The sequence below is a fragment of the Lepidothrix coronata genome, unplaced genomic scaffold (genome assembly GCF_001604755.1).
Source record: "Lepidothrix coronata isolate B3197 unplaced genomic scaffold, Lepidothrix_coronata-1.0 Scaffold61, whole genome shotgun sequence".
NCBI classification, from domain to species: Eukaryota; Metazoa; Chordata; class Aves; order Passeriformes; family Pipridae; genus Lepidothrix; species Lepidothrix coronata.
In genome coordinates, this window is record NW_016690241.1 from 1,685,657 (window position 1) to 1,701,600 (window position 15,944).

The window sequence follows — 15,944 nt, forward strand, 5'->3', positions numbered from 1 at the left end:
CCACAGATCTCCAGAACATATTAGGAAGCATCTTCCTACAAAAATATTAGAAACTATCTTAAATTGCACACTTCTTGAACCTTAAACTAGCTATGGCTTGATTGATATTTCATTAAATGAATGAGAATGAAAAGTAATTAATTGCAGAGACAGCAAAGTATTTCAGTTTTTAAATTATTAAAAAATCATGGTATTTATAAATTACTGTTTATCTTCTGATCTATGACAGTACACCAAAGTCATAAAATTATCATTTTACCTCTCTCTCTCTCTCTGCCTCAAAGCAATATCAGAGCAAAGCATGACTCAACAAGAATATAGCTGGTAAATATAAATGTCTTCAAAAGAGTGAGTGCCACAGGATGCAAGTAACCTGTTTTCAGAGCACTGACTGAATTATGTTGACTCTATTCTAAAAATTTTCATCTTCATCGAAACATAAAAGAGATGGCTCTTGATACTTTTTGCTTACAGCTGAAAATTGAAAAGAATTGTGAGACATCTCAAAGTTATTTCAGGTTACTGGGATTCCAAAAAGTTCTGAAAACTCATAATTAATTAAAGAGCAATTGAACTCTGAAAAGTGATCGTGTAAAAACAGTAAGCTGAACTCAGAGCATGTATACCTTGTATGTTAAATCTTATTTCTCACACTGTAGGGGTTTGTGGCCTTGCATAAATTACATTCAGTTTACCCTGTCACAGTTTCTAAACAAGAAGCTAAGAGAGAAACAAGAGTGAGAAGGAACAAATTCCTTTTGCCTACCTGACCTGTAAACTCAAGAGCTTCAAAAGATATCCACCACTTCTTTCTCATTAGCACTCTTTAGGGATGCAAGTGGAAATAAAATCACTGATGGGCCTTAAAACTAACTTATTTTCATGGCAAGTGTTGGACTTGTTAGCAACCCTATTTCTGATGGCTCCTATTCAGGCAGTCTCTGTAGGCTTTCATCTTCCTGGGACAATTAACAGAGAAAAGCAAAGAAGACTTTAGATTGCTTTTGCCCAGGCAGTTTTCCAGACTTGCCAAAAATACTTCATAAATCCTTGTTCTTTCCTTCTAACTCATTTGTATACCTGTTTGTTCCTGTCAACGACTGATTAGTGATCAGCTTGATCTGATGTCATTTCCAGCACTGATGTTTGGATTTTGCAGCTTCCCCTCTTTGTGGATATTTGTTGTCGCATTTCCCCCCTGCAGGCATTTTAGTCTTTTGTTTCACTTCAGGGTTTTGTTTCTTTGTGCAATCTTAACTGTAGATTGCTTTTTGGGTTAGGCCCTGTCTGTGCTATTCTCCAGATGGCACCGAGTTGTAAAATGACTAAGACATGACTGGATTATTATACGATTTGGTCCTGTCATGTGTGAGTTGTCTCCAATAATATTGCAAGTGTCTAAGGTGTGTGCAGCAATTGTTGCACGCCAGCACAATTCCTACCTGGCAGTGACAGCTGTTGGCATTACAGCTGATGCCCAATGGCTCTGACAAGGAAGAACAATTCTGAAAAGCTGGAGGGGCTTCGGAAAGGCAAGATGAACAGAGATTTTGGATCCCACCAGTGCACTGGATGTATTTCTCTCAGTCTACGTGTTGGTCTACAGTTCATGGATGGAGTCAGAGAAGCAACCACAGTTTGCACTGCCTGAGAGAGTCTTTTCTAACAGAGAAGAAGGGACCATTACAGAAGTTGGTTCCCCATACTAAATAAGGCTCAAACTTGTTGCTCTTTGCGTGCTACATACTAAAATGCTGCAAGAAGCAATGATCATAGTTCAGCTAGTAGAACATCTGTCTCTGAGTCAGTAATTACTGAGTGTCCCCGCACTGAATTTAGGGGTCATTGGGCTGCTGAATGTGCTGTTCTTGTATGAAATATGAAACAAAAATTCTAATCACTTGTTGGCCATTAAACAACTGATGACAGCTTCCATCAGAGATTCACAACAGCTTTGCTTCTCTAACTGTGCCAGGTAATTACATTCTCTCTACCTAAATGAATTTTCAATTACAGAGAGTACCTTTCTCCTCCAAAGTGTTTAGAAATAATGTTATGCACTGTTAAATTATTGCCCTGTCCCACCTCAGAGGCAGCTCAATTTTAGCACAAGACAAAGAGATCCAGGTTCCTACAAGGATGCTCCACACAAGCATTGGCCTGGCCTTAATTCGGCTACTGGATGCTGCGCTTTCAGACATTGCTGTAGCCTCACCCATCCTGTGCAACCTCAACTGCTGGAAGGAAGAGGCCCTACCGAAATCTGCTCATCACTCTCCCTTTATGAGAGCCTGCAGAGGAGCACAGGCTGTTTGCACCAGCAAGCATAACTCCAGCACAGGCGGAGGGCAGTATGGGGCAATGGTATTTGGCCCACCTGAACTGAAGTGTATGAACTGGGGTTTTTTACAGCCTCAGTTCTGAATTTGATTATTCAGCAACTCAGTTCAGGCACAACTATGTCTACTTGCATTGTGGGAGAGGAAAGGTCATTTTACAAGAACACAGGTACATCTGAATATAAAATTATGCCCCATCTGCAAGCATTATAGCCATTCACAGCTGAAGACAAGTGTTTATCTCCTGAGCAGTGTAATCTACATCTATCTTATGTTACCTAACAGGCTCCCATATTCAGTCTGGAAAAAAATCTCCTATATACATTTTCTAAGGGAGAACACAGAAGAAAGAAACAAGAAATATGACCTGTTTGTTAATATCAGTTGATCATAATAGTACATAGAAACTTCCATGTTTGCTTACAAATCACCATTTTGCAGAGAAATAAATAATTCTTTTTTGAAAATGACCAATGACGACGACTCATGCAAAAAAGCCTTCAAGGTAGATATAAAATTGCTAGAGAATCTGCAATATGCTGCACTCTGCAAGCACAAATCCTTCCTACTTCTGCACACCCGCAGCCATCCCTGTTCAGCAGTTCGCTTTCTGCTGTGCAGTTTTGCCTGCAGATTTAGAACTCCAATCATTTTTACCTCAGATGACCTTGGCCCAGCTTAGACAGCATCCTCCAGATTTGACCCCAATGTAGATCTCACTAAAGGAAAGGGTCTGCTCAGTGTCACTGGGATAATAAGACAAATACCCTTAAAGCCTGTAGCTCTGATCCCCTGGCGATCTGCTTTCAGTAATCAGATTCTGGAAAGCTGTTATTGTATGTCAAGTCGGCACTGTTAAGAGTATAAGAAGTGCAGTGTTGTGAGCCTAACAAAGTGAACTAACTGCAGAGCAGTGGTAATAAATGCCGCCTCAAGCCATCTTTTTGAAGAGGCAAAGGCTTATCAGAACCATATTGAACTCATAGGAAAGGGAGGAAAAATATCAAAAGGCACTTTGAAGTCCTTTTTTTATTTTGTTTTTTTGGCACAGTAAAAGGAGATGAAGGAAAGATGTTCAGAGCCATTAAAGCTGTGGGCATGACGTTAGTTTATTACACAGTTATCTCACAAAACTCTGCTGGGTTCTTTCATGGCTATGAATTTTCACATAATACTGAAATTATTAATTCCTACAGCCTACCATTGTTTCTCATTTCATTTTGAGGGATTTGCTTTTACCAACTGATAAAAAATACTAAAATGGCTTGCTTTCTTAATTACAACAGCAACCCTGAAGACAAGGACACATTATAGGAATATGAATTTGGTGTGGTCTAAATGACAACTCCTTTTTCTGGATTTCACATAAGGGAAGAATCTATGAGGCTGGAGAGGTAGGAAAAAGACTGATACTGTGACATCTAATTTAATAAAGTGAGAGAACAGAATAAGGAGATTTTAAAACCAGTGTTGCAGTGAGTGATGTACATCACTGAGTGATGTACTGTGGAGAAGATTTATAATTTGATCTAAGGTTAAACAGACATGAACAAGCCATATTTTGGCATCATCAGGAAAATAAAGGGTTGGTAACCTTAACTGGAGGTCCCATCAACTTTACTTTCAAATTAAGTCCTTATTTCTTCTAAGCACGATCCTTCCTATAATTTTTTATATGAAAGTACAGACTTTGAGTCTTTCTTTCCCCTTCACAACATAAACCAGCAGCATTTGGAACTGATGGCAGTGTAAAAAAATACAGCATGAGAGAGAGGAATCACATCACTCATCATTACAGACATGGAACTGCCTATTTGCTACATGCACATGCTCTTCAGTTTTCCATACTACTTCTCACTGCTTTAATTGCTGGTCATAAATTAGTTCAAAAATCCATACCATGCTCACTGAAAAAAAGGAGAGAGGAATCAGGGTTCTTCTTTGAGCAGTTGCCACTTGCAAAAAAAACCCAACCAAACCAAACCAAACAAAAACCCCAAACAAATAAACAAAAAGACCACCAAAACACAAAAAACCTTACATGTGCATTATTACTGGCTGGAAGATGCCATCAGTAATAAAACTATTACTCACACACACTAACAGACCTCTGTAGACCAGTCCCTCTGTGTAACCTGATTCCTGCTGAATCTATTGCCCTTGCTTTGCCCAGTCCTAATCACCTAATCACTTTTCTGTCATACCTAACCCCCATGTCCTAGACACATTCTTTCTCTTCTGTTGTCAAAATTTGTTTTGTTTTTTTTTTTGTTTCTTCATGAAAAAGGAAGAATTTGCAGTCTGACTTCACTGCAGAGGGCTAAAGGGCAGCATTAGACATGGCAGAGAAGCTGAGGAAGGCAGCACCAAGAGTACTGAAGATTAAAATAAGTTTATGTGTACAATATTAGAAATTATTGTGTAGGCTTAAGTTTAATTGTAACTTGCTTAGAGTTCAGCATGAGTGGGCCCTGCTCAAAAATCAGCATAGGTGAGCTCTAAATGAACTGCCTTTGTTAACATGAATGGCTAAGCAGGGAAGTAAATAAAGACTGGATATCTTCAGATAAGGGCTGAGACCCTGGAGGGCCCCAAGGTAAGAAAAATGATTGGCCTGCCCACATGAGCATGAAGAAAGAATCCAGTGAAGTGTTAGAAGAACCCAGACCACAAATCGCGATTGGACCAAGAGGCGTGTGAAAGGCGCACGAAGAGCAGGTGCACAGACTGAAGGGGTATAAAGTCTCCAGCATTACTTTGTCCAGGGTCCCTCTCCAGAGGCATACAGCTCAAGCATGTGGGTGTGGTAGCTGCAGTGAGAAAAGGCAGGGACAGGAACTATGGCATCAGAGACCACAGGTAGGGGACATTGCTTTGGAACAGGGTCCATGCCAGGACAAGGACAAGGGCTATAACAACAGGCTGGGAGAGCAAGTGGGTTTATAACCACAGGAATACATTTCATCAAGAACTTTAAACTGAAGCCTGGATCCCCAGACCTCCATATTTCTGTGTTTCTAGCAGTTCATTCTGAACCCTGCAAAGGCTGAGGTGTCTTTCTTGGGTATCTATGATGTAGCAGATATTAAAATGGTAAGAGGCCACTACTGCTTCTGTTTACTCAGGTATCTTAAATAGGAGGATCCCTGCTCTAGATCTAAGGATACCACTTTGCTAGGGACCTAGCTGGAAGCTCGTGTGATATGCGTTAGAATATATTGGAGTTTCATCTTTTAGGCATTGATATGGAAATATACCTGGAAAAAAAAAAGTGTTAAAATTAGGACTCAGCCATTTTTATTTAAAACTTATGAAAAACGATGCCTAAGAATTGAATGATCTTCAGCTGAAAACCTGATTCCTGTTTAGATATGCCACTATATGGCATTGTATATCAGGTTCCAATTGAAGCCAGCATCTTCTAAATTCTCTTTAGCCAAAGGGTTGAGTCAGACTCGACGATCCTTTTGGGTCCTTTCCAACTCAGGATATTTTATGATTCTATGAATCCCAGCGAGCCACAGAACAGCGTGACCTCTGTTCCTCCACATCAGTGATAAAAACCATAGACCTCACAAGAAACAGAGAATGTTCAGGCACTTTGACTAGAGGAGCAAATGGAAGAGTAAAGCATGTGTCAGTAATTATTAATTTCTCTTACTTATGCTCAGTTTGTGATATCTGGATCCTGACCTGTCCTTGACAAGCAATCCTGACTGTAAGTTAACCCAACAGAGACATCTTGCAAACACAAAAAGGACACTGACAGATGAGCTCTGGTGCATCTTGTTTAGCAAGTCTTATGATATCCCTGATGCACAGCTGACAATATTGCTGCAATATCTGGAGTCTTACTTTAAATCCCTAATGAAGGTAGCTTTAAGCAAAGGTGCTGCTCTGTGCGGGGTAGCATGAAGCAGAGGCACACATCCTTCTGTCAGTTCTGTCAGGTGGAAAATCATCCTTAGGAATTAACCAGGCACTTAAAATTAGTAGATGTTTTTTTAACATGACCTACCTTTAGCTTTCTGTTGTCCTTGCCCCACTGTGGGTAACAATACCACCTTCTATCACCATGTTGTCATAAAGAAGAATTCCATTAACATTTGTAGATAAGTCAGTTATGAGAGGGGAAAGCATCAGAGAAAAGGCTGTAGGGAATAGTCTTAATGTATCAGTTCAAGGTACACTATAATGCATATAGATCACCACATTTGGAAAAAGGAATGTTAGTAAATGATGCACAAATGATACACAGGCATTGTGTAACCTCCTAATGAATGAGGAAAGGAAAACCACCACATATGAACACGTAAACTAAAAATACGACATAATGCATTTCTGTACGGAAACGGTATGGAACACTGCTCTTCTGCCACTTCCTAATTCTTTATGACATAACTACATGTATTTTTAATGTAGGGTTTTTTTAGGTAACGTCCTTAGCAAAGATCAGTTTAGACAAGTAACACATTTCTGTGATTCAATTCTAGGAACCAACAAAGACCAAGAGGTTTATACATCTCGCAAACCTTACTCCATAACCAAGGGACATAACTGCAAGAGACTCTGGCTTCCATTATCACCATGTTATAACTAGGTCAGACTAAATAAAGCAGTAGATTCAGATTTTAAAGAGTAGTTACAAATTTAATATGAATGAAGGCTAGATAATGTAGCCAAGTGAGAGAAGGGTCACTGAAAACCCACAACGTAATTTTTTTTTTTTATTTTTCAGATTACAAAGTTGAGTAATAAGCCAGCATAAAGATTCCTGCAATAGTAAAGATATGGCAACAAGGTGCCTAAAGGACCCAAATGAGAAGAAAATGCACTCAGAATTTCATGGGATCAGGCAAACTGAAAAAAAAATAAGATGGTCTAGATAAAATAAGACTACTCACAAGCTTTTCCAAATAGCTGTCATCTGGGAAAAAAAAGGGGTGAGGGTTTGGAAGGAGAACAAATAAATGTATTTGCTAATAAGCAGGAACATAATACAGCACCTACTTCCTTAGCAAACCGAATCAGTATTTTTGCAGTCAGGCACCTTTGGCCTGGAAGGATGAGGGGGTTGTTGACACTTTTAATCTACAATAGGGATAGTTTAAAATGCCCTTAGTTTCAAAAAAGCTGTCAGCACAATTTTGTTTTTCACAATTAACCTGGGCAGAAGTGGCATCATGACTAACAGGGGGAAAAAAAATCTTCTTCAGTCCAGTGTACAAAGCTCTAAAAAACACATCAGGTTGTCTGAAAAATCAATCTCTAAAGTGGTGTGTAAACATGAACGAAAACTGACAAAAGCTTCCTCCACAGTAAGCAGTTTGAAAACAATTGTCACAGAGTCTGATGACATTTAAACCATGAAAAAGCCATGCAAGTCCAGGAACAAAACTGAAAATATGTAGAGGCTTAACTCAAAATCATTAAATCTGGTTATTTCTTGAAGAGAAAACCCCGCTTCGGTAGGCCAAAGTTTGAGTGGTTGCAGTGCTTGGAAATAAAACACTTGGTACAAAACTTAGCTGTGGGGACGTGAAGGTGTCGTGGTTTAAGCCCAGCTGAAAATTAAGCACTGCGCAGCTGCTCACTCAACTCCACTCTCTTTCTCCCCTACCCCGGTGGAATGGCTATGAGAATCAAAAGTAGAATTGGTAGGTTGAGATAAAAACAGTTTAATAATTGAAAACAAAGTACAAATAAAAAAGGCGAATATCCCTTTGGCCAGTTCACATCATCTGTCCTGGCTATGCTCCCTCTCAGCTTCTTTTGGGTACCTTGCCAGTGGCAGAGCATCACACATACACAAAATTCTTAACTTAGGATAAACACGACTTAGCAAAAACCAAAACATCAATCTGTTATCAACAGTACTATCATTCTGAATGAAAAACACAGCACTGTACCAGCTACTGAGAAGCAATTAACTCCATCGCAGCCCAAAACAGTATAGAAAGAAACACCTTGATGGAAGGGGAGAGCACTGTCGCGTTATCAGGCAACTGATGTAACACCATCACCACAGAAGAAATAGCTACCCTCCGCCTGCAGCAGTTAATCTGCTTTCATGCTAGCTTTCACTGCGTTCCATCCCTCCCCCAGCCCCTAGGCCGAGCCCAGAGGCTCAGCCCCGCTCCCGCAGGGCCCTTCTGCCTCCCATGACCCGAGGGCAGACGGTGCCGCGGGGGTGTTTCTGCGGGTCACAGGCTGAGGATTCGCCCGAAGGGACTTGCCTCGGCCCAGACAAAGCCACCGTGCTGCGACTGCCAAGCCCGAGCCTGAGCCCCAAAGCCCGGAGCCGGAGCCGGAGCCCGAGCCCCAGCCCACCGGGCACCTGCGGCCCAACTCCCCCGCCGCCCCCACCCCGCTCCGTCCCTCCCTCCCTGCGCCGGCCCCGCTCGGCTCCCCCGCCCCCGCCCGGCCCGGAGGCGGGGCGGGCTCCGGGCGGTGCCTCCCGCGGCGGGGCGGGGGCTGCTCTTTCCGTCGGTGGCCGCCGCCGCAGCATGAGCGGTCCGGGGCTGCTGGGGCCCGGCGGCGGCGCGGGGCTTCCGCCGCTGCCCAAGAGCCTGAGCGGGCTGCTCAACTCCTCGTCCTCGGGCGGCGGCGGCGGACAGGGCGGGCGCTGGCGGGACCTGGAGCGGCTCTACGCGCAGAAGTCCCGCATCCAGGACGAGCTGAGCGGCGGCGGCCGGGGCTCGCCGCGCCCGCCCAAGCCTCCCAACCTGGACGCGGCGCTGGCCCTGCTCCGCAAGGAGATGGTGAGCGGGGCGGGTCTCGGCGGGGCGGCGGCGGCGGACGTGGCGAGCGGCGCCGGGGGGCGCCGGCACCTCCCCGGGCCGGAAGGGCGCCCCGGCCCCGGTGGGCGCGGGCGGCCCGGACTGGGGCAGCCCCGCGGAGCCCGGCCCGGCCCGGCCGCCGCGGGCGCCGTGAAACGCGGCGGTACCGGCGGCGGGGGAGGGTCGGTGCCGGGGGCGGTGGGGCCGCCCCGGCTGCAGATGGAGAGCCGCTTACCGCGCTCGGCGGCACCCACCGGGAACCGGCATCCACCGGGATCTGGCATCCACGCTACAAGGCTGTCATTAAAAAAAAAAACAAACAAGTGTCGGCACTGATTCGATCAGCCCGAGTGGCTGCGATTAGGCGTAGTTTTCTTCAGGACTCTGTTTTGATCCTGCAACGCGGCGTTATTAGCAGCGAAATTCTTCCAGGCGACCTGGCACACCTTTTGATTAAACACTGATTGGGTGTTGGTGCTTTGCTGGTGCAAGCTGCGGCTGTAATGACTAATAATAGCCTCAGCCTTGCGTGCTGAGGATTCTGAAGAAACAATACAAGAAAGACAAGGACCTGGAGAGGTTCTAGCGGAGGGCCACAAAGGGTCTGTCCCATCTCTTTTATGACACAAGACTGTGGGAGCTGGGCCTGTTTAATCTAGAGCAGAGAAGACTGAGAGGGGATCTCATTAATGCATATAAATATCTCAAAGGAGGTTGTTGAGAGGATGGTGCCAGGCTCTTCTTGATGGTGCCCAGTGACAGGATGAGGAGCAATGTCCATAAACTAAAAGAAGTTCTACCTTAGCATGAGGAAGAACTTCTTTACACTGAGAGTGGCAGAGCACTGGAACAGGCTGCCCAGGGAGGTCATGGAGTCTCCCTGTCTGGAGACAGTCAAAACCCAACTGGACACATTCCTGTGTCTCCTGCTCTAGGTGACCCTGCCTTGGCAGGGGCTTGGGCTAGATGATCTCTAGAGGCCCCTTCCAACCCTAACAATTCTGTGAAGCACATAAAATATGATATAGCCAAAAATCTGCATGGTTCAAGACTTTTTCTCAGGCTAAAAAGGTGTTTGAAAACAAGAAGTTCTGTTGAAAGTCCCTTCTGTGAATTTAGAAGGACAGTGTAGTGTGCTGAGATCTTAGTCTGCCACCAGTGTTTCAACAAGTAGTTTAAACACAGTTAGAGATCATTCTTAGAACTGCGTATTAGAATTGCCAGTTTGCATTGAAGCTCAGGAAGGACGGGTTAGTATCGACTGCTGGGGCTTTCTTCTGCAATGCTGTAGGGGGAAATGAGGACATATGGTCTTAGTCGTCTTAAGCCTTTCCAAAAAAGCAAAGATAACTCCTTATAAAACTCTAATCTATTTTTTTCCTAAGGGGAAATCAAATGAGATGCTTCTCGAAGTCTTTTGACAATTAGACTTCCCCTTTAAACATCCTCTTTAATACTCTGTTATCCTTGATGATAATTTGATAAACTACTTCTGACGAAAAAAATACTTCTGAACACATCAAAGACTTTCAAGACTTTTTATGGCCTGTACAAATTAGAAAGACTCTTGACTACTAATAGGTTGCCTTTCATCAAGAAGGTAATAGCACTTTATTACTGATATTGAACACACTTTCTTGCAGCAGTCAAAGATAGAATTTCTATTGAGTAACGAATTTGCTTTAAATTTTCCATAGTGAGCAAGGAAGAAATGCATAGCAGCATCTTTCCAGCATGATCAAGCAAGTAACTGTGTATATAAGTTTTTAAAGCTGAGAAAGTGATGGACTTGGATACTTTGGAGAAGGAGGGAGGAAAGGAGCGGTCAATTCAGGACTGTGACTCAGGAATGCAAATTGTCTGGTATTAAAAACTTTGGGCTAGTGCTATAATTTTGTCAGGCTTTTGCTACCTCAGGGATCAGACTTGAAAGCTGTGAAGAGCTGGAGCCTGCATTTTTCTCAGTAGACTTCTTGTTTCATTGACACTAGTGCAGCAACAGAAAAATAAGATATTAAACATAACCATTTGGTGTTAAGGCCTGTTACGTTAATTCTGCTGAGCAATTTCTGCCTTGAAGTTTGTGCTTGGCAATCAGTAGAATTGAACTTAACAGAAAGTGCTGAAGTCCTTTATGGGGTTGAAACAGGAATGCTGCTGGTGGAAATGCTCCCACTTTTCCTGGGAAACAAAGATGGTCTGTCTCCAGGTTGAGTTTTTTGGCTCAACTCACTCCTAATTGCTCCTTGAACAGTTTTTCACTGCAGTTTTGTCCATCAAACATTTAGCTCTGAGGCACATCTCTCTGGTGGGTCTCATGTTCACATGTCATAGCGTTAAGTCCAGTTTTCCTAAATCTTGGTTTGCGAAGCCTAGCCATGATGATGATGAAGTCCAGTTTCACAGCATCCTTTCTTACCTGAGGTGAGCAGTTTGTTTAGGTTACAAAGGCAAATGGCGATGGGTAAGAAAAGTAGTGTAGATCTGAGGTGGTGGAAAGGCTTATCTTTAACATCTTGGCAGCTAGCACAGTGTTCCATGTCTTGTCCTAAAGTCCTTGCGGTTAGTCTGTGCTTCATGTTTTGGCTTCATGACCTCACCAAGTAATTTCTGCTGTTCCTCAAAGATGCCGTATCCTCCTTTTCTGAGTTGGAGTGGCATCGTGGTGTATGGGAATTTTTTTTCCTCCTCCTACCTTTATAAAAAGGAGCTGTTAGGATAGTTCAGCAATGTCAATGGAAGATCTTCATGCTAGCTTCTTGTGGTTTTCTTGTGTGCTGAGTGTATCTGTCCTTAGAATTTAGACATGCAAGGAGAGATTTTTGAGGTAAGAGTTCTCATTCTGGGTAAAACAGAGTCTCGTGTTCGGGCTGCAGTAAAGGCTACTAACATTATTTCTTTCTTTTTCGTCTTAACATGGGCTGTGGCAAAAACCTCTGATAAAACTGAGGCTTACTGGGAAGAGCTTGTCAGCTTAACACTTACTTGAAAAATTAGGCAGAAATGGCTGTTTCTTGAAAATGTTAAATTGGGTAGTGGCTTTAATTTACTGCAAGACAAAGCCTAGATTTAATTTGATCTGACTTGTATAGGTGACAATATCAAGTGAACTCTCCATTTTGTTGCCAGAGAGGGAGACTACACTGAGTTAAATGACTGGCTTTGTTTCCCTTTCCAGTGCAACATACTGGTTTTGTAGCTGACATAAAGATGCGGGCTACAAGGTAACCTTTTTTTAATGGTGCTCCAAATGTTTAATTAGCTAATGGAGCTAATACCTGAGAAGTTTGAGGACCAAAATATTAGGTGCTTAAATATAAATCAAGCCTATGCTTCAGTGGCACATGGAAAATACTCTGAAGATTTGCAGTCTACAATATATGTCCTTGTCTCACTTCTGCTTTAGTTTTGCTGCTTTCAAGTAGTGTGCTATATTGCACTAGACAGAACTGGTCTTGTCAAGATGCTATGTATGTCAATAGAGAAAAGAAAATTAGAGTAGAAATACTTAGCCAGGAAGTGGAAAACCAGTTAGAGTCCTATTTAAAACTTTTACTCCTGGCCGTTTCAAACAAAAACAGAGTGCCTGTGATATGTGAGAGAGAAAGATGGTGTCAAAGACATGCAGTGTTTCTGGAAAAATACCTCTCTTGCATAATGACAAATATAGACTTTATTCATTTATCTGTAATTCTGCTGGTGGGAGTGAATTGCTTATTGGAAGTTAAGCACGGTGTTGTGATACAGCAACATTTTTAAGAACGCTTGGCATATGTTCTGCACTATTGCATCACATTGTTCCTTGTTCTTTTGTCCAGTTTATCCCATGTAAACGAGGTGTCTGTCACCTTAAAAGATGAATTTTACTTCCATATTTCATAACTGTTCAAGGTGGAAAAAAGCTTGAACCTCTTGTTTAGCAACAAAAGATATATAGCATTACACTGCCAGTAAACAAACAATTGTAATAATGATTGTTTGTTTATTTCTTTGAATTCTTCCCCCTTCAGGTTGGCCTTCGGCAGCTGGATATGTCATTGCTGTGTCAGCTGTATTCCCTGTATGAATCAATTCAAGAATACAAAGGTGCCTGCCAAGCTGACTCTAATGCAGACTGCTCATACGCCCTGGAAAATGGATTTTTTGATGAAGAGGAGGAATACTTCTAGAAGCAGAAAGATTGACCTCCAGGCTGACTGAACTGAGGTTCTTTTGTCCTTCTTTCCCTGTAACACACCTCAGCAAGAACAACTGGAATCTGGATCCCTCTTCCTGAGGAGGAAGACTCAGCTATCCCAAGTTGTGTTAAATTCACTTATTTTAACAGGCTGTCAGTACAAGTTACTCATGCAAATACCACTTGAGGAAAGTGCTGTACTCTTAACTTTTGAAGAGTCCTCAGACATGCTTGACAAGAGTTTTCAATTTAATTTGCAAGGTGGGTGTTTTCAACTTACAAGCATTGGTAGCTTATAACTGGAATTTTAGTTGTAGAAAACAACAGTGACTTCCTGAGTTGTAATAACTTAGTAAGGGGGCAGGGAAGCCTCTGCTGTGATGTAAATAGCTATAGGTGGTGGGTTTTTTTAGGGGGGAGGTCAGTGATATTGATAAATGCATTTTGAACAGGCATCTGGATGCACGCACATCCTCAGCACTACTAAGCTAGTTCTGCTCTTACCGGCTGCATCCAGTTTTGTACTGGGTGGATTGTTTACACAGTTTAAATTTTTTTTTCTCCTTAGGCTAATTTATTCTTAGCTTACAAGCTGTACATGTGATAGTGAATGTTATCAGCAGGGGTTTTTTTTCTGTTGATCTAATTCACTTTCTTGGTACTGCCACTTGGCGTTAACTTTTATACTATTCTCTGGATATCTTGCATCTGCATAGCTCTTTGACCTGCTAAACACTGTTCTGAAATGGTTTGCTTAGCTTTTACTGTACTGCATAGTAAAAGCACAGATTCAAACATAGTCTGTCTGCCACTATGTGGCTTGGAGTAACGTGAACTCTTGTGCAAGTGTTCTTGATCATATGAAGATTAAGGAAACCTCTCATATGACACAATGGGACAAATTGCAATATTTTATACTGGGTGAACTTTGTTTCTGTAAGGTAGACAACAGCTCTTTTTAAAAATGCAAAATAAGTATTTTGAACACATTGCATATGTTAAAACTTTTTATACTAACTTGTTCTTTGAAGTATAACTTATTTTTGTTTTCAGAATTTACTAAAGCACTTAGTTAAGTTGTTATTATTTCATAGTGTGTACACGTAATGCTTAATCAGCTGAGAGTTGCCAACTATGTGAGTCTTCACCCTTCTCTATTTTAAGTAAAATCAACTCCCAATGCGATTTTCATTTCTTAACTTTAATTCTAAAGATTGCTGTAGAGCACAGTGCCTGAATCCTGACACAAGCTAATAATTAAGGGCTTCAATCTCAAAGAGTTTTTGCATGGTTCATGTCTGGTATGTGTACATTTTGCAGGAAGAATTGGAGATCACATTCTGGGGTACCTCCTCTCTTAGTTTTTAGCAGAGGCTAGGATGTTGCAGTGATAAAAGCCAAGAGACTTCTAGGGTGCTTTCCCTCTAAAACTGGCTTATTGCAGTGGAATTCAAAGGCCACAAGAGTAAAGACTGTGCTGTAATTGTGTATGTGTACGAGTTCTTAATCTAGTCTGTGGTGATGGTTGGATTTTTTTTTAATGTTAATTCTGGTCTAATTACTTCACTCACACAAAACTAAACTGAATGATAGGGAAAACACAGATAATCCAGATAGCTACATCTGTACTTAAAAAAGTTGTGTCCCTATGTGTGTATACATGTACATGTACACACATATACACAACTTTATGCTTTGACTAAAGAATGTATCAGCTTTTAATATAATTTGCTGTGCTTTTGGTATTTACATGAGGCTTTTTCTAGTTTGTTGAAGTACTGCTATTTTCTTGCTCTTTCTCCAAAAATAAAAAGCATGATGTTTAGCATAACTTTTTAATGTTGTGTGTATTTTAATTTACCTTTTCAGTGAATCCAAACCCTACCCCCTTTCCCAACCCTCCCATAAGAAAACTAGGACTAGTCATCACCCCTGGACCAAAGCAAGCAATTTTTAAGTTACAGTGGAAAAGGTTCTACCTACCTATATTCGGAATGGAATTTCCTACTGCTCTATCTTAATTGGATTTTACTTGTTTCTGAATTCAACAGAGAAAATTCTGTCTCTACTACTAGAATTAATGATTCTGTATTACAGATCTTTAGAGAATGCCACTCATTAATAGACTCACTGGTGAGAATAGACTTCAGCAAAATTCACAGTACTTTCTCTTACATAAACTTAAAAAGCAAAAGGATTTATCATGCTTGTGATTTGGGCAACATGGAATGTTTAGCTGGTATTCCCTGTACCAAGGGAAGCATAAAAGTCTTAAGGCATCACTCCACAACTTCTGGACTGGAAAACAGCATAGATTACTAGGACTTGCAAAGTTTTCAGCACCTTGTCCCTTTTAATAACACCATCTTGCATGGGAGAGAAGTTGCAGTCTATATTCCTAAGGCAAATTCAAATGCCATGAAGGCTGGCTAGCCAGATGAAGGTTTTAAAAAGAAGAAATTTGTTATTAAGTCTATAAGCAGTTGTTCCAGAGGCAGATTTCCATGCCTGGTGTTGCAGTTTTGCGTTGTATCTCCTTACCGCATTATAATAGCACAGAGCAGGGAAATTGCTCTGAAAGAGGTGTGCGGTGGGAAAGCACAGCTTAAGTTCTGAGTAATTGTTACATGTTTCAAGTTACGAGCTTCA

At 41.9% G+C, this 15,944-nt stretch overlaps 1 protein-coding gene and 1 long non-coding RNA gene across 2 annotated transcripts; both read left to right on the forward strand.

Annotated features, from left to right (window-relative positions):
* The first annotated feature begins 6,426 nt into the window (after positions 1–6,426).
* LOC108498579 lies at positions 6,427–7,684 on the forward strand. Its single transcript, XR_001875224.1, has 3 exons — positions 6,427–6,523; positions 6,833–6,939; positions 7,078–7,684. It is a non-coding gene; the product is annotated as an uncharacterized LOC108498579 (long non-coding RNA).
* Positions 7,685–8,804: 1,120 nt separating this feature from the next.
* On the forward strand, positions 8,805–15,126 carry FAM89A (family with sequence similarity 89 member A). Its single transcript, XM_017817436.1, has 2 exons — positions 8,805–9,100; positions 13,129–15,126. The coding sequence occupies exons 1-2, from the start codon at positions 8,846–8,848 to the stop codon at positions 13,285–13,287; spliced, it is 414 nt and encodes a 137-aa protein (XP_017672925.1). The 5' UTR covers positions 8,805–8,845; the 3' UTR covers positions 13,288–15,126.
* Positions 15,127–15,944: the final 818 nt, after the last annotated feature.

Excerpts from the sequence above, each read along its gene's own strand:
- FAM89A (XM_017817436.1), top strand. The coding sequence starts at position 8,846 with ATGAGCGGTCCGGGGCTGCTGGGGCCCGGCGGCGGCGCGGGGCTTCCG. Across the intron at positions 9,101-13,128 it reads CCCTGCTCCGCAAGGAGATG|GTTGGCCTTCGGCAGCTGGA; the intron begins GTGAGCGGGGCG and ends TTCCCCCTTCAG.